Source organism: Mandrillus leucophaeus, unplaced genomic scaffold (genome assembly GCF_000951045.1).
Source record: "Mandrillus leucophaeus isolate KB7577 unplaced genomic scaffold, Mleu.le_1.0 Scaffold146, whole genome shotgun sequence".
Lineage (NCBI taxonomy): Eukaryota > Metazoa > Chordata > Mammalia > Primates > Cercopithecidae > Mandrillus > Mandrillus leucophaeus.
Genome location: NW_012101432.1, coordinates 3,062,704 through 3,081,495, shown reverse-complemented (window position 1 = coordinate 3,081,495; position 18,792 = coordinate 3,062,704). Strand labels below are relative to the sequence as shown.

At 39.1% G+C, this 18,792-nt stretch overlaps 1 protein-coding gene across 6 annotated transcripts in view; it reads left to right on the top strand.

Moving 5' to 3' along the window:
- The window catches only part of SPATS2L (spermatogenesis associated, serine-rich 2-like), a 171,899-nt gene that overhangs the window by 104,023 nt on the left and 49,084 nt on the right, over positions 1–18,792 (top strand). For all 6 annotated transcript variants that reach the window (XM_011974544.1, XM_011974543.1, XM_011974542.1 and 3 more), the window contains 3 exons: positions 563–671; positions 4,664–4,713; positions 7,510–7,756. In XM_011974544.1, coding sequence (XP_011829934.1) covers positions 563–671; positions 4,664–4,713; positions 7,510–7,756 — 406 coding nt within the window. The remainder of the gene's footprint in view (positions 1–562; positions 672–4,663; positions 4,714–7,509; positions 7,757–18,792) is intronic.

The following is an 18,792-nucleotide window of genomic DNA, read 5'->3' as shown; positions in this document are numbered from 1 at the left end:
TGTTCACGAACATTTTTTGGACTATAAGATTACCATTTCAAAAATACAATGCTCCACATTTTTGTATCTTTAAACATTAATGGAATTTCACAACACACTTCTGTGACCCTCAAGATGACTGTTGCCACTGTGCAGATAGAGAAGCTGAGGCATGAGGCTATTTCTGTACATTTTCTAAAGATACTCCCTGAGCCAGTGGAAAGGAAGCCTGAGACGGAAAAAGACTCTGTGTCCTCACTGAGAACACATCTTGTATGCATCTGTAGTCTTGGGGGAGGGTAGATTGAAAAACCAGAGGTGGCTTTTCACACATGCTCCTACACTCCTACAAGGAGGTCTTTGTAAAAATATGTACACAAATAAAGTGGGTATCAAGGTGATTACCAGGATGAATTTTCACTAGTCTGGAATGCCTTGAGTATGCTTGATGGCAAGAAGGTACATTAGTTGGCTTTTCAAGGCCTCTCTAATAGTTATAATTCTATCCAGTGGGCAATTCATAGATGAAAAATATTTAAAGTGTTCACCTTTCTATTTCTTTTTTTTTTTTTTTTCTTTACAGATCTATGCAGTTAGATCAGTTGTTCCCAACAAAAGCAATAATGAAATAGTCCTGGTGCTACAACAGTTTGATTTCAATGTGGATAAAGCCGTGCAAGCCTTTGTGGATGGTAGGTATACCTGTGCCTCGCAGCTGAAGATGTTAGACCTAAATATTCCAGATATTCCATATTTTTTTCCTTAAATGAACTGAGTGTCAATTCATTATGAGTACTTTAGGTCTCATAAAAATGTGCTAGGCTTCACATGATCGCACCACTGCACTCCAGCCTAGGTGACAGAGTGAGACCTTGTCTCAAAAAAAAAAAAAAAGAAGTGCTAGGTTTTACAAACACATAGACATACTCAATAAGAATAGAATTTGGAAGTTCTTTATCTCTCATTTAAGGAAAAACAGACTCTAGATAGTTTTCAAAGGATATTGATTATAATGCTACTAATTTCCTTGCCTACCAGTCATTCCAATTTGATATTAAGTGTGTCCTTGGCCAGCAGTGACTCACGTCGATAGTCCCAGCACTTTGGGAAGCCAAGGTGGGCAGATCACTTGAGGCCAGGAGTTCGAGACCAGCCTGGGAAACATGCTGAAACCCTGTCTTTATTTAAAAATATATAAAAATTAGCCAGGCTTGGTAGTGTACGCCTATAGTCCTACCTAGCTTCTTGGAGGCTGAGGTGGGAGAATGGCTTGAGCCCGGGAGGCAGAGGTTGCAGTAAGCTGAGATCGCACCATTGCACTCCAGCCTGGACGACAGAGTGAGACTCTGTCTCAATAGATAAAGAAATAAATAAATGTGTCCTTTATTTGATGTCATTCTTATGAATGGAGGATAATGTATTTTGGTTCTTATCTGGAAAGTCTTCTCACTTCTCCAATCGGCATAATTCTACTTGGCTGTATGACTGGAATTCTTAAACTTGATGCTTATGTAGTCTAAGAGGACTGGTTTATTCTTTAATGTCTTTAGTTTATGATTTTTAGATTGCCAAATTAATCAGAATATCAGTTAATCTTACCTCTAAAATCTTTTTGCTTTATTTAAAAAAATTTGTTGTTTAGGTAATCCATTTCCCGAGATGTTACAAAATCTAAAGTCTCAGGAATATGTTTATCCTATAAATTTACAATGTAATGCTTTGGATTTCCTGTAAATTATGGGAAAATTCTCCTCTCCTAATCAAATTAAACAAGTTCCAGTTTTGAACAAAGATCTCTTACTTGTCCTTAGTTATCATATGTCTTCTGTCCTGGCATTAGTTTCTATTTTGTAAATATGGGCAAGCTACACATAATCTGTCAAATAAGGTCAAGGAAGACCTGCCAGCACATTTCTCAGTTGTATCCTATTTACAGTTTGTCAAGGACAGTTTGATTTACTTATTTTCCTAGGAGTAGAATAACCTTCTTGAGTTTCTAAAAGTATAATTGCATTTCAGGGCAAGGTCTTGGAACCAAGCAATATGCTCACATTCTGATATCAGCAGTCAAGGTTTAGGGTCCTAATTGAATTAGCAAATGGTTATCATTCAGTAGACCTAGAAGCAAATCCATGGTGCACAACTTTTCTCACTGTTTTTCCCTGCTTTATATACTAAGAGATATATAATTTTTAGTCGCGAGAAGCAAATAGTAGAGAATGCAATATTAATCTAACTTTGCAGCATTAGGTGCAGTTTGTCTCAAAAAATATCTGGAAAGAAGCACATCCTGGATCAGATACATTCTCTTTTCAGATTTTACTTGCCAACATTGCCTGCATGGAAAAAAAGCTTTAGGAAAGGAAAAAGGCTATTGTCCCCATTCCTTGCTACCCCCACTTAGATTGAGGCCCCCCACGTTCCTCATCATGAAAGTTTTTATTGCAGCATGATCTTGATGAGATGTACAGATGCACAGTAACTGATGGACTGTCATCAAATCTGTTTGTATTTAAACAGAGCACCTTGCTTGTCCTTCTTGAAATTTTCACCTTGTCAATGTTGAGATCTCATTAATAAAACTCTTTGATTGCTGAGAAGCCCCATGAGAAGTCATTTTGGTTGGGGAGCAGTAGGAAAACTTGATTTAAAAATACTGGGTGCCAGGAAGGTGGCTCATACCTGTAACCCCAGCACTTTGGGAGGTCAAGGCAGAAGGACTGCCAGGAGTTTGAGACCAGCCTGGACAACATGGTGAGACACTGTCTCTACAATTTTTTTTTAGTTAGTCTAGAGTGGTGACACATGCCTGTAGTCCCAGCTACTCTGGAGGCTGAGGCAGGAGGATTAGCTGGACCCAGGCTGCAGTGAGCCATATTTACACCACTGCACTCCAGCCCAGGCAACGGTGTGAGACCCTGTCTCCAAAAAAAAAAAAAAAAAAAAGCCAAACAACTGACAGTCAAAAATATGTGTTAGGAGTCATTTATGAGGTATACAGAAAGCACTCTGAGTGGCTGAAAAACTCGAAGCCGTTTCAGTATAATTAAAATTTAATAATAACAGTTTCAAAATCCTCTGTAAATATGGGTATTTCTTCTTCAAAATTAGTCCCTAAAGCTCATTGTCCAAATTACAAATAGAATGTATATCAAAACATGACAATTAGAGGACTAATTGAATATGGCAGTTGTGAAAACAGTAAGCAACTCAACACCACCTTCTGATTAAAATGAACAGTATTTAGCATTTTAAAATTTTAGTTTTATGTAGAAAACTGAAGCATAGCTCTAAGTAAGAACTGCCCTAATTATTATTAACCAAGACTTACCAAGAAACCTAACGAAAGGGACTTTCTAAATTTCTTCAAAAGGAAAATGCTGTGAAACATTAATTCTCTGGACAAATTAGAGGAAGACCAACCCAATTAATGAAAAGGCTGAATTATAGCTTACTTTTAGGCACAGTCTTATTATTTCAAGTACGTACAACTCAGACAAGTCTAAGAGCGGCATTGAGTTGGAAACTTTAAATAGATAGGAATAATTAGCCTGTCTAAACATTAGTCAAAGCCATGTGGCCTTCTGCTTATCTGACAGTGACAGTAGACTCAATAATTGGGAGCCTACTAATTTGAAATATAATATTATAAAGACCAGCCTGAAATTTATCTTTGTTTAGCCAACATACTCCTTGTAGAGAGCTATTAGTATATTTAGATTAGAGCTATTAGTATATTTAGAGAATGCTTAAAATTGTTAAAAGAATACACTTAAAAGAGCTACCCTCTTTTAGAAATACTGTGCCTATTTATCTGAAAACAACTGATGTCCTCATTACCAATAACTTGTTATTGAAACTACCTTCAGCACAATTGGAATGAATGAATGAACTTTGTTCGACTATGTGGAAACATGGGTTGCAGCTGGCCAGCGATAAAACATTTTTTTAATGTCTTGTAATTAGGCATTTAATTTATATATAATTTAATATAATTTGAATATAATTTAATTAGGTATCTTCTCTGAGTCAGTGCAGTTCTACCTACATATGTGAATGGGATGGATAGAACCTGGGGCCCAACTTTTCACTTAATGAACTTTTTTTGGTTTCAAGGTAGAAGTCTTGTAAAGACCACATCCCATCTCTATCCATGCTAACTCCAGAGAAACTAATATCATTATAATGTGTCTTCCTCATCCCCCTGCAAGATGTGAACATATGAATAGGGACAGAAAAAGAGAAGGAGTAGCCAAATAGAAAGCTGCGATTCGCATTGTTAATAATATTCAGAATCCCATATTTGGTTCAGAAGATTATAGGTATTTTTATTCATATATCAAACAGAATAATTTTAATTCTACCTATGGCAACAAAGCTGCTAGAAAATTCTCAAGATATATTTCATTTTCCCTAAGACAATACAATGATAAAAAAGTAAGCTTCATGTAGTAAGGCTTAATATTTTGATAAAACCAAGATCATACAGTGAATTAAATGAAAATCTGGGAAATAAAAAATGAAACTGGCATTTTTATTAAAATAGGATGTATCAAAACATGAAAAAGCCAAAAAAAAAAAAAAAAAAAAAAAAAAGCTGCTACCAAGATGGAAAGGCAGAGATGAATTTTGTGTGGTGTTTTATGATGTGAATATTTGTTGAAGATTCTTTGTCTTTATCTAGGCAGTGCAATTCAAGTTCTAAAAGAATGGAATATGACAGGAAAAAAGAAGGTAAGATTAATATTGATTGTAAATTGGTAACGTCTTCAATCAAAACCTTCATGGTTGTTATCATTTTAACAAGGCTGCCAGTTTTTGGCTTCTTTCAAATATGTTAATATATACACCCAGAAAGCTTCCAAATTCATGACTTTCGTAAATTACCGGATACTCTCACTAGTAATGCCCTTATTTTCTGCTCAGTGTTTTTAACAACCAGGTGTGCTTAAGAAGTCCCAGAGTTGTTCTCTTTTTTAAGTATAAAGGGGAGCCCAGCTGGAGAATTCAAAAGATTCAAAACATTAACTTGCCTGAACGTATCCTGTAGCACAAAGAAAAAAATTAAGGAGTATTTTAAAGATACTTGAAAACCTCTAAATATATTTTCGCATGTTTTTCCACCTGAAAGAAACTGTCCAAGGCTGCCCTGAGATGCTTTTTTGGCTGAATTCTAAGGTAGATCATTAATAAAAGAAGAAGAAAAGAAAGTGCCTTAGAACCATAATAAGTAAGGGACCTTCTTGAACACTGGTGTACTGCTCTTTGAGAACAAAGGGAAGGGGATTTTACTGTGTCCCATTCAAATTGGTATGCTTTCTTGTCAAGTCACAAAGGGCCTGGGATTTCTGGGAGCTCGTGAGATGCATCTGTGCATACACACTAGCAAAAGTGTGCCGCTCCTTTCAAAGTAACTGTTCCACTCATTCCCGCTATGACACAGCAAGGCCTTGTGTTTTGGTTTTCCCAGGATATCGTACGCCAGTCTACCCTTCCCCATGGGGAAAGATCACAGGCCTGCAAAACAGGTTCTGAACAAACAATAACACAGTATTACTTTCATAAAACCTGAAGATTACTGAAATTACAGGAATCATCCTTTCTGTTTTTCTCCTCCTAGTTTCATGTAGAATAGGAAAATTGTGAGTTGTTTTTTTTTTTTAACCTTTGTATGCCACCATCTTTGACAATCTCTGCTTAATCTTTAATCATAGCTTCCCAGGCCTCTGTGTGAGATGAACATGATTTGCAAGTGATTGAAAGGCAGTATTTAGACTTACATAGAAAAATTTCAAATGTGTGGTTTGGGTATTAGATTTTTCTGATGTGAAAAAAAGAGCAGATAGCAGCTGCAGACCCAACTCATTACTGAGTCTCCCTCCTGGAGGTTGAAAAGGAAAATGGTCTCCCAGCCAAGTAGATGTGAGGCTTGAGAGCCAGAAGCTGCTGTGGGTGTTTTGTGGGAATAAGGGCCACTGGCCTTGCTTTCACCCTGGGACACACACCTCTCACCTAGGAAGGCACTTACTGGGGCATGATTGTGGTTCGAAAGGAAAAGAGAACAGGGAGGAGAACTGAGAAGAGGAAACAGTTTCTTCTTCTTTTGTAAATGTGTTGAAGAACAAAGCCAGGCTGATGCTTACCTGGCACTCACTCATTCAGCAGGTGGGACAGGGTCGTTCTTATGGTTCAGGCGTCTGTTCCGATTGGCGGGGCTGGTACCATACTGTTTGTTGAGTACACTGAATATCAACTGGGTACAAAGCAACATCAAGTCAAGCATATAACATAATTAGGAACAACATCTTCTTAATTTTCTTGATATTCTTATGTATTCACCATTAGAACATTTTAAGAGAGATATAGTAAAACTCTGTATTTTAGACTCTTGTGATATCGGGGGGTCTAAACAATTTCAGTTGTATAAAATGCAGGGTGGTGTTATTTCAAAGGAAATAAAATGAAGCCTTGTAATGCTATTCAGCTAGCAGCCGAGAGGTCCAGGGGCTTTCTCACAGGAAAAGGGGGACTTATATCAGTTTCACATTACCTTGAAGCTGTTGTCTGCTCCAGCTGAAATATTCATGGGATGGCAGGGGCAGTGGCTCATGCCTGTAATCTCAGCACTTTGGGAGGCAGAGGCAGGAGAATCACTTGAGCCCAGAAGTTCGAGACCAGCCTGAGCAACATAGGGAGACTCTGTATCTACAAAAAATTTTTTAAAATAGCTGCATGTGGTGATGCATGCCTGTAGTAACAGCTACTCAGGAGGCTGAGGTGGGAGGATCGCTTACGCCCAGGAGGGTGAAGCTGCAGTGAGCTGTGATCACGCAACTGCATTCCAGCCTGGGCGACAGAGCCAGAGTGAGACCTTGTTAAAATAAATGAATAAATAAATAAATAATCATGGGGATGATTATGGATCCTGTGGCTACCTGGGGCTCGCTAGACAATGACAGCAATTCCAGGAATCTCCTGGTTAACTGGTTTCTATTTCAGAGACCCAACCTGGACTTTAAGGACCTACCTTCTGTGCCCTCATTTTACAAGAAGAAGTTGCCTGCCTTTTCCCTAGTAGTCCTCCCCTATACCTCTCCTTCTGCCCAGCAGATGGGAACCTTAGTGGCCTCCTTGCCTCTCCAGCATTCACCACTTTGAGATGAGAGCTAATCCCCAATGGCAGGATAACTGAAATCAAGTTTTTTCAGGATGGTTATCACAAGATTTTACTGTAGAGCCTCAAGTTGCCCAAATAATATGTCAGTTATTTAAGCCATTCCTTGTTGGTTTTTTCTTCCTTTTATTGGAACCTTTTTAATTGTGTTTATGAGGTGAAAGTTTATACAACTTACTATAAGAGAAAAGATACTTAAATTAACTTGGGTTTAATAAAGATGTAAATATTCATCCAGTCTGTAAGAAGAGCCAGGAACCAAAAAAGATATCGTATCTTATTTTCATCTCTCAGATTCACCTTATATTTCAAGAGTCTGAGTTGAATATTATGTTCTCATGTGTTTCTCATTCTAGAACAATAAAAGAAAAAGAAGCAAGTCCAAGCAGCATCAAGGCAACAAAGATGCTAAAGACAAGGTGGAGAGGCCCGAGGCAGGGCCCCTGCAGCCACAGCCACCTCAGATTCAAAACGGCCCCATGAATGGCTGCGAGAAGGACAGCTCGTCCACGGATTCTGCTAACGAAAAACCAGCCCTTGTCCCTCGTGAGAAAAAGATCTCAATACCTGAGGAACCTTCAAAGGCACTTCGTGGGGTCACAGGTCAGTAATGCTTAAGTAAAATTGCTTAGGAAGACACAGATGTAAAGAGCACAAAGGGAGCTCATTGGGGCTACTGTTGATATTGTTGACAATGGAAGGTTGTTTTTCTGCAGTGTGTACAGTTCAGCCTTCCTGAAGCCAGGATGGGGGTGAAGGGGAATGCAACAGGGCAGAGAATAAATGCTCAATCTAGCTCTACACAAAGTCAGAGGATTTTCTCTCTCTCTCTCTCTTTTTTTTTTTTTTTTTTTGAGTCAGGGTCTTGCTGTGCAAGGCTAGAGTGCAGTGGTGTGGTCGTAGCTCACTGCAGCTGCAGCCTTGAACTGCTGGACTTAAGCAATCCTGCCTTGGCATCCCAAAGTGCTGGTATTACAGACATGAGCCACCACACTTAGCCAGTCAGAGGTCTTTCTTAATGGAAGTTCTAGTTTAAAGAAATATTCTGTATAGACACCTTTGCTAGAATTCACCTGGGGTAGAAGGAATAATTGATAACAAAAAGAAATGTTATTAAATGTTTTCTTTTAGAAAGGGCAGATCAAATTATTTTAACTGCTGGTATTTTTTATATGATGTGACAGAACATAATCTTCCAGGGTGGTAGAATCTGGAACATTAATTATTTGTGCTCTAGCTATATATTTATTAATCTTCAAAAGGCTACTTCCTAATCCACTGTTTGACTTTGGGGACATCATCTTCTCTAGGGTCCCATTTCCTTTCTGAAAAATAAGGAAACTGCATTGGAATCTACTAGATCAGTGCTTCTCAATACCATCTGACCCAATGCCCCATTTTTAGAACAAATCCTAAAATAAAACTCATGCATAATATAACCTACCTAGAAACAGAATTTCAGTAAATAAAAATATAAGAAATTCAGGAATAACTAAAATAGATTTCATGCATAATATAACCTACCTAGAAACAGAATTTCAATAAATAAAAATATAAGAAATTCAGGAAAAACTAAAACAGAAAGCTCAATAGAGAGGCCAGATTTTTACACCCACTTATAATGAATCACTTTGCAATTAAATGAAGTAAGGCAGTAGTCAGCTGGATGTTGTGGATACTGTGTTCTTACATTTGACATGTACAGTAAGAGCTCAATAAGTATATTTGTATATAACATGGAATCACTGTGAATGCACCTGCTACAAATGCAGTCCGATTTAGGGGAATGGGTGTCAACTCTAATATCATGACTGCTGATGTGGTTTTCCACATGGCCAAAAATTCTCAGTCAAGTTCTAAACATCATAAAGTACCATCTTACTTTAATTTACACGATAGTTGAATCTTGGAAATCCAAGCAAATGTTGGAAATCCATAGTAAAACTGTCTAGAATCACATAATTTTTTTTATATATATATAAACAATCATGAATGTCCAGGAGAACATGAGAAAGTTCAGGACGCAGGATAATTCTTTGTTGTGTAGGACATTCCAAGGATTGCAAGTCATCTAACATCCTGCCCCCCAACCCCATCCCTATCATACACACACAATCATTTTGCTAATTTTTAAAAATGCCCCCTCAGTTTTTCAGAATGTCTCCTAAAAGATGGTAGATCCCTTGATGAGAACCACTACACTAGTTGACCCCCAAAGTCCTTCTAGTTATAAAATCCTGAGTTTGTTGAATCAGTGGTGTTTTAAACTCTTGTTATATTCAGAGCACTGTGCTGGATGCCGCAGTAGATTCAGAGAAGGATATGATATGGTCTAGGCCCTGATGGAATCACATTCTGATATCTTTGAAGAGAAGGCTGTAGATTCACTGGTGAGTTTAAGATTTGGGGAAGAGAGGTGCAGTATCCAACTGAGTGATCCTGGGAGATTTCCTGGGAGCATTGGGTATTAAAGGACCGATAGAACTGAGGTGGTAAAAAGGATTTGGAGGGTTAGAGAGAAGTAAGGAGAACTTTACTGAGTGCCCTCAGGTATTGCACACCTGCAGTATATGACATACTGCTGTCCTCCGACAAACCAAAGATGAATAAGACCCATCCGTGCCTAAGAAAAGTTCAGTCTACCAGAAGAGATGGAGGTGCAAACAGAAAAGCAAATGGTGACATGTACCAAATCAGGGTGGCAGTGAGAAGGCATTAAATAACTGGCACACTCCATAATACACTAGTAAGTTCTTAAATTGCTCACAAAGCACAAATTTTCTTCCAGAAGCACATTTCATAGCAACTCCACTAATAGTGCTGAAACTCATATCATCCTTATTTACTTCATGATGGTTTCCTAAAACCAAACAATGACAACAACAAAAATAACCTATTTCATTTTGAATCTGAATTCTCCAGGAATTTTTCAATTCAATTTTCACTGTGCCCACAATTTTAAGACTGTTTTGATTTATAGTCAGAGCAAGAGAAAGAAATTAAATAATCGAGTGGCAGATTCCCAGCTTTACTTGTTATTGCTTTCACATGAATTACTTTCAAAATCTAATTACTCAAGTTGCCATTTTGATATCAATCATAGAATAAAAGCTTAGCATGTATATATTTTCATTTACTTTTAATTTATACCTTCTTTGTAAAACAATGTCTGTAACTCTATCAAGTATATGACATTAAAGTAAATGCAATTTAGAAGTGTCTCCTTCCCAGTGGACAGCTTCCTTGAAAGTTAAGTACCCCCCAGGGGAGTGGGTACAAGGGGACTTTTGGAAATCCTAACATGAAACTTTCTGTGAAGAATTATTTCTCGCACAGTGATCCCATTCTCCCTTCTGTTTTTTAAGTATAGCATGAAGGCATTGAGATGTGTTAGTATTATTTGTTAATACAGTCACTGATTCATTACAAATGCCTGTGCAACAAATGCCTGTGCAACAAATTTTTCTGTTAAAGAATAAATGAGCCAGGCATGATGACTCACACTTGTCATCCCAGCACTTTGGAAGGCTGAGGCGGGAGGATTGTTTGAGTCCAGGAGTCCAAGACCAGCCTGGGCAACATGGCAAAACCCCTGCTCTATAAATAATACAAAAATTAGCTGGGCCTGGTGGTGCATGCCTGTACTCCCAGCTACCTGGGAGGCTTAAGTGGGAGAATCACCTGAGCCCGGGAGGTTAAGGCTGCAGTGAACTGTGACACCAGCCTGGACAGCCTGGACAGCAGAGTGAGACCCCTCAAAAAAAAAAAAAAGAAGAAGAAATGATGGTAATTGAAGGTTAGTAGATGTTCTTCCAAAAGGAAGCAAATTCTTCTTCTTAGCCCTTAACTTCATTAGCAGCCCACTTGTTATGATTGTAAATTTTAAAATGAGTTTTTAGCTACAGTAATCTGCCGTTATCCTTGGAAGACAGGTTCCAGGACCCCTAGTAGATGCCTGAAATCATGTGCACTGTTTTTTTCCTGTACTATACTATACTGTGCTACAATTTAATTTATAAATTAGGCACAGTAAGAGATTAAAAATAACCAAGAATAAATAGAACAATTATAGCAATATACTGGTCTCTTTCTTGCTCTCTCTGTCTCTCTCTCTCTCTCTCTCTCTCTCTCTCAAAATATCTTATTGCACTATAAACATCCTTATTGTGATGATGTGAGATGATAAAATGCCTGCATGATGAGATGCGATGACACCCAATCTGATCACCAAGACAGTCACTAGAGTGACGAGTGGGCAGGTATCGTGTATGGCATGGATACTCTGGACGAAGGCATGATCATATCCTGGGCAGGACAGAGTGAGATGGCACAAGATTTCATCATACTACTCAGAACAGTATGAAACTGAAAACTTAATGAGTTGTTTATTTCTGGAATTTTCTGTTTGCTATGTTTGGACCGCAGTTCACCATGGTTTACTGAAACCGTGAATAAGGGAGGACTATTGTAGTCAGATTTTCCTGCCTTCAAATTATGAGGGTTCATCAGAAAGTTGATGCCAAAATTATCTAATGGCTTTAATATATTTGCTCAATCTACTGGCAATCGCAAGAGCTCTAACTCATCTGCAGATGAGTGTTAGGTTGTAGACACTCTGCACCCCATTTTGAGTAGAATGTTGGAACTAGAAAGGATGAGAGTGAAACTTTAATCCTGGCTCCCCACTTTATAACTGAAGAAACCAAGGCTCCTGGGTTGAGAAGCTGAGAGGATAACCCTTTTGAACTCTCTGTAGTTTGCAAAAGGCTGACTCAAATCCATGCAATTTTGTCATGTAGTAGAGAGTTACTGCTAAAACCATGGGTTCCCTAACTCCTAAAAAAAATGTGTAATTGAAAAATTAGAAAAAAGTCACAATAACAAAGCCACATAATGATATTCTGTGCTTGAGTGAGTTCACAGCATAAGCCTAAAAGAAATCTCCAGGCTACTATAGTGGGGCGTTTATCAAGACCTCAAATAATGGAAGTAGCTCAACAAAGCCTGCCCAGAGTGCCCCACTGGGCAGGAGGCTGTGAACATGTGGGATGCGTGTTTTATCTTTTTATAACACCTTGACATTCAGGATCTCTCTTTTTAAAAGTCTTAAACAGAATCATTTTTTGGTAGGGGAAAAGTTAGCTTTAAGATATGTGCAGGTGGCTCAGGGGTGTTAGTGTGACTTCCTACATGAAAAATCACCACCAAAAGCATCATCATTTCAGGCTGTAAATATAGCACTGTCAAGTGGGACAATGCTGTGTGTCAGCAGATAGCTTAGAAGTTTAGGAGTATGTTTTAAGCCTGAGAGTAGTTTTTTCCTGTATCTCAGAATTTTTAATAACAGCTCAAATTGGATCTTTTATATAATCCAATCAAAATCACCCTGGGCTCACATACAAAATCAGGCAAAGAGTAGATCAAGATTTGTTTTTGCCGAGCAGGCGCAGTGGCTCCCACCTGTAATCCTAGCACTTTCAGAGGTTGAGGTGGGAAGATTACTTGAGGCCAGGAGTTTGAGACCAGCCTGGACAACATAGCAAGCTCTTATCTCTTTAAATAAAGAGAAAAATTAGCTTGGTACGGTGGTTCATACCTGTAGTCCCAGCTGCTTAGGAGGTTGAGGCGGGAAAATCCTTTGAGCCCAGGAGTTTGAGGCTGCAGTGAGCTATGATTGCGCCACTACACTCTAGCCTGGGGTACAGGGCAAATCCCTATCTCAAAAACAAAAACAAACAAACAAAAATTATTTTACTAAAAGTAGTGCCAAGGATAATACTTTTTTCTAAGACCCTATCTAAATGTCTAAAGCTTATGTTGACCTTAGGATCTAATTTTCCCAAATGTTCCTCCTGCCCTATGTTTCCTGAGGCTCATAAGCTAAAATGTGTAGCATTTACTTGTCTCCACTTAGGCTGGAATAGGAATTCAGATTCCTCTCATGTCTTTATCCCACTGGACATAATTCCCATTGAATAGGAAAGGAGCAGGACTGTGGGCCATCAGCAGCGTTCCAGAGATAAACTCTGGGGCAGGGCTTTCCCTCTCTTGAGCTCCTCTTGCTGACCCAGCAGCCATCCTTTATGTTGCCTCCTCGTGTAAAGCATCCTGGAAAGCCAAGTCTTCAGTCCCTGTTCCTTGGAACAGAAGGCTCCATGCCATGGTTTCTGACCTTCACGAACTGGACCGTACAGCCTGCCCTGTACCACAGAGCAGGAACAACCCTGTCGTTGTTACCTTTGCAATGCAGCTTCTGTGCTTGGGAGCAGCATCTGCACAGAGCTGCTTTCTCATCCTCAAGTGAACTGAACCAAATGTGAAAGAAAGGGTCCTGTGCCTTTAGAATGCTAGTTGCTCCCCGCCATTTTGTGCTTCCCGTAACAAACAACAAAAACAACCCACCACCATTTCACAGTATTGTTGTGGTAGGTGGTTCCCCACAGGTTGTTCAAGCAGATTTTTTTATGTTGCTGTTGGTCCTGGCCTCTAGATTACCTCCCCTGCTTCTCTAAGCCCTATATTGGACAGAGGATTAGCAAAGATCAACAAAAAGAAAGCAGCAGCTTAGAACTTTAATAGTAAAAGTCAAATGTATATATTCTAGGATTTCAGCAGTGCCAGCTCTCAAATGGAAGCAACATAATATCACAGCTAAGAACCAGGGCTTTAGCATTGGACATGTTTGGTTTCAAATCTTGGCGTCATCACTTATGAGGTGTGTGACCCTGGAAAGGTTAACCACTCTGCATCTCACTTTCCTCATCTGCAAAATAAAGAACATTCCTCCACTTTATAATATTGTGGTGAGCAGTAAACGAGATGTATAAAGTGATGAGCTCAGCATCTGGAACAGGGTAAACCTTTCCTCTTACCATTCATTTATCCATTGAGTAAATATTTTTAAGCATCCAACGTGTGTCAGGAATTCTACAGGAAGTGGACAAAACAACAAAGGTTTTGCTCTTGCAGAGTTGACGTTCTTTGGGTTGGGGGGATGGGGAGAAGAGATAGATAATAAACCAGAATACAACTAAGTTACCAACATAATTCTAGATTGTAATAAATGTTATAAAGGCAGCATGAGGAAGGGCAGCTGGGGAGTGCGTGTGTGCCGCGATTCCATAGGTCTTGCTGTGACGTGTCTGGAGACATTGAAGCTAAGATCCCAGTGCTTCAATTCAGGCTGTCTCATGCCAGCTTACAATGGTCTGAATAGCCAGTGTTTCATTTAAATTTTTGTTAAGTACCTTAGCTGATGCCCTTGTTGGATTATAGCCATAGGTTTTAACTTTTTTTTTTTTTTTTTTTTTGAGATGGAGTCTCACTCTGTCACCCAGGCTGGAGTGCAGTGGCACGATCTCAGCTCACTGCAACCTCTGCCTCCCGGGTTCAAGCGATTCTCCTGCCTCAGCCTCCTTAGCAGCTGGGACTACAGGCGCGTGCCACCACACCCGGCTAATTTTTTGTATTTTCAGTAGAGACAGGGTTTCACCATGTTAGCCAGGATGGTCTCCATCTCCTGACCTCGTGATCCACCCATCTTGGCCTTTACTATTTTTTTTTTATTAAAGATCTGATACTGTATTAACATATATATAGCTGATGTTAAGTACTATCATATGAACATGGATTTCTGCAGTTTATATTTTGGTCAGGCACAGTGGCTCATGCCTGTAATCCCAGCACTTTGGGAGGCCAAGGCAGGAGGATCATTTGAGCCCAGGAGTTCAAGATCAGACTGGGCAACATCGTGAGAGTTGGTTCTAAAAACAACTTAAAAATTATCAGGGCATGGTGGTCCATGCCTATACTCCCAGCTACTTGCAGGGCTGAAGTGAGAGGATCACTTGAGCCCAAGAGGTCAAGGCTGCAGTAAGCCATGATCACACCACCATACTTCAGCCTGCGCAACAAAGCAAGACCCTGCCTCAAAAAATAAAAAATAAAAATAAAGTTTATAGTTTAAAGCACATAATTACTGTTGTCATTCATCTTTAATTATTGTTTTAGCATTCAAATACTTGGTATTAATTCCCATTTATAGTTGTGTTATTCAGTCTCAACCTCAGCTTCAAGTAACTTGGCATCTTAGATAGCATTTGCAGTGACTTAGAGCCCTTCCTCCTTTCTTTATGTATGATAAAGCAGAAAGAGACAGAGATAGACACAGGATGTAGTGATATGAGGGCACAGGAAACATAAAATCCCTCAGGTATTTTTCAGTCACCTGGGCAGAGTGAAACCAAAGCCCGCTCTCTTCTCTTTCTCTTTCAAAAGTATTTTTGCTGCAACCGTACAGCAGAAACACAAAACTACTCATCTCTGAATAGCTGATACCTTTATAACTTCCCACCCTCTCCTTGTTATGGTGATTTCAGTTACAAATGGACTTAATTAAATGGAATGTACCATTACAAAGATCAAAAGGCTTTCAAAAAAATTTTTTAAGATTTTTGAACAAAGATTTAACTGTTTCTATTAAAATGCAGTAAGATGGAAACTCCGTTTCCTCTGATGTGATTATTATGCATTGTATACCTATATCAAAATATCTCAAGCACCTCATAAATCCATAAACCTACTATGTACCCACAAAAATTAAAAATTAAGAAAAGTTTTTTTAGTGCAATAAGAATTAAACCTGTTTTGCAGAGAAATAAGACAGTGGAAAAAATCAAGTTAACTGGCCTACCTTGTGTCATTGACAAATTAGTCCATTGACTTTATTACCTTTTCATATTTATGTATATATTATTATATATAATAATATACATATACATTAAACCTATTAAGGTATTAATGACATATGAGATCTTGTAAAGACAGTGAATGTAAATAAAACTAAATATGTTATTCCAATCGAAAAGTTACCACCTTTATGCCCTCTGAGCTGATCAAGCTTCATAGGATTTGAATGAAATAATAAAGTCTATCTGTATTTGATAAAGACACTATGAGAAGGCAGAACTGACATTGTGTCTGCTACACAAACCTGTCTATTTTGGTCTCTGTTCCAAAGTTATTGTTTCCCCAAATTTTTGTTAATTACCCTGTCATGTAAAGATAGAAGAATGATGAAACTTGCAAATCACAGTATATAATAATTATGGGAGAATGGTTTTCTTAGCCTGGGCAACATGGCAAACCCCATCTCTACAAAAAATACAAAAATTAGCTGAGCATGTTAGCAAATGCCTGTAGTCCCAGCTGCTAGGAAGGCTAAGGTGGGAGGATCACTTGAGCTGGGGGTCGAGGCTACAGTGAATCATGATCACACCACAGCACTCCAGCCTAGGTGACAAAGCAAGACCGTGTCTCAAAAAAAAAAAAAAAAAAAAGTTTTCTTGAGGCTTAATCGCTAGACCATTATTCTGTAACATCTTCAGAGAGTTACCTTTACTCCCTGTCTCCACTCTTCACCTCCCTCTCACTCGTCACCTCATTGTTATGGTTTTCAGCCCCATCTCTCCAAATAAACTGCTCTAGGTAAGCTGTCTTAGGTAAGTTTAGCAATGGCCTCCATATTATTGAATCTAGCCATTGTTTTTTCATCTTTATTTTTTCCTTTTAGCAGTATTCAGCATTGTTGACCACTCTATCCTTAACAACTCTATCCTTTCCCTGTGGTTTCTATGACATGACACTCTCCTGATTGTGTCCCTCTCTCTATACTGCTTCCTCTCTGTTCCCTTTGGAGGTCATTCTTCTTTCCCTGGCTGTTAAATTGCTGAAGCTCCCCAGGGCTTGTTTGATCTCAGGTCCTTCATCATATAAAGCTACACACTCTCCTTAGATTATTTCAGCCATACTCTAGCTTTAATTATGTAAGATGGCTCACAAACTCATCTTCGTAGTTCTGGCTACACTGAACTCCAGACTCTTCTTTTGCTTTTTCACTTTGATATTTCAAAGTATTTCAACAGCATGCTCAAAACAAACTCATCATCTCCCTTCCCAGTCATGGCTCTCTTTTAGTGTTCCTGATCCTAATGCACCATCTATCCAATTACGCAAAGTAGAAATCTAGTCATCAGTCATGACATCTCCCTCTTTCTCACTCCCCATTTCCAGTCTATCCCCATTCCCTGTTGGTTTTCATTTCCATGTATTTCTAGAATTCATTCATAGCTCAGTCTCTTCCCCTGCCTTCCCACCAAAACTACCATCCTCACTTGCCTGCCCTGCAGCGATAGTCCACTCATTAATCTCCTAGCACTTACCCTTGTTCCTTTGTAAATCATTCTCTATCCTGCAATCTTTTCAAAACACAAATCTGACCTCTTACGATAAAGACAAGAAGACTTACCCTGTCCTGCAAGTCCAGCATAGTCTGGCCCCTGTGTCCCACTCCACCCTCCTTGCATGGCACATTCCTTCTTGCTCTGTCTCTACCTTAGCCATGCTGGTCTCTGTTCGGGACCTCATAGATCTCTGGGCCCTCATATTGGCCATGTGTATCAGTCAAGATCAAGTCAGGATATAGGAACCATGCTGGTTATTTGAATAGGAGAAATGTAATGTAAAGCATTGTTAATTAAAACAGTAGGAGGTTACTAACTACTGGAAGGGATAAATGAGGACCATAAGGTGTCTACATTTAGCATGAGAGCAATTACTCTATCTATACTGAAGAAAATCAGACAATAAAGGAACTAAGGACTAGGGGAGGCCCCCAAGCCAAGACTGAGATTCTGATCTGATTAAAGAAGGTGTATGGCTACCACAGGAACGTGCAGCCTTGTGGTGGTGAAAAAACTTGTCAAAGGGCATGGACTGAGTTCTTCTGTTAAGAGGCTGCCATTGCTAGAGGGTGTAGATTGATTGGAGCTGCTCAAAGCCACTGACGGTGGCAGGAGATGGGGAAAGGAACATGGCATGAGGATGTAGGTTGGAGCTCCTCTGCTTGGCTGCTGGATTCCTGTGAATACTAATAATTAATAATAATAGAGGTCCAGAACCCCGAAGAGAGGTATACTCCTGTTCTTATAGCCTTGCAGGGTCACTTTATTGCCATCTGCTGACATCAAAGTTAACATTCTACTAGCTGGCAAAAGAGAATTGCTTACAGGGTCCAGCTCCAGCATCACAAGGTAGGGCAAGAGGAGTAGATCTGGAGCCAAGAGACACTATAACTTGATAACTGGTACACAATGCTTTCTCCCCTACAAATGTAGTCACTGCTTGCAATACAATTTCCCACCCTTTTCAACTAATTATTTCATGTGATTTCAGATGAGATCATTCAGATCTCAGCTTAGGTGTTTTCCTTGGGGAATTCTTTCTTGATATCCCCAGGTCAAATACGCCAGTTACAGATTTCAGAACACTATATGCTTTTCTTTCCTAACACACAGTTGCAATTTTTCATTTGTTTGTATGGTGGTTTGATTTATACATCTTCCTATTAAACTGCAAGTTCTGTGAAGACAGAGACCACATCTGTCTTTCATTACCATTGTATTTCTGGGACCTGGAACAAAGATGGGCACTCACACAATCCTTTCTCATGATCTCTATTGAATTATTAATGATAAAATACATGGAGAAGTATAGGTTAATTAAATTTTTGTAAGTTGCTATGTTGCTTTTTAAAGATAATTAAATTTTTGTAAGTTGCTATGTTGCTTTTTAAAGATAAT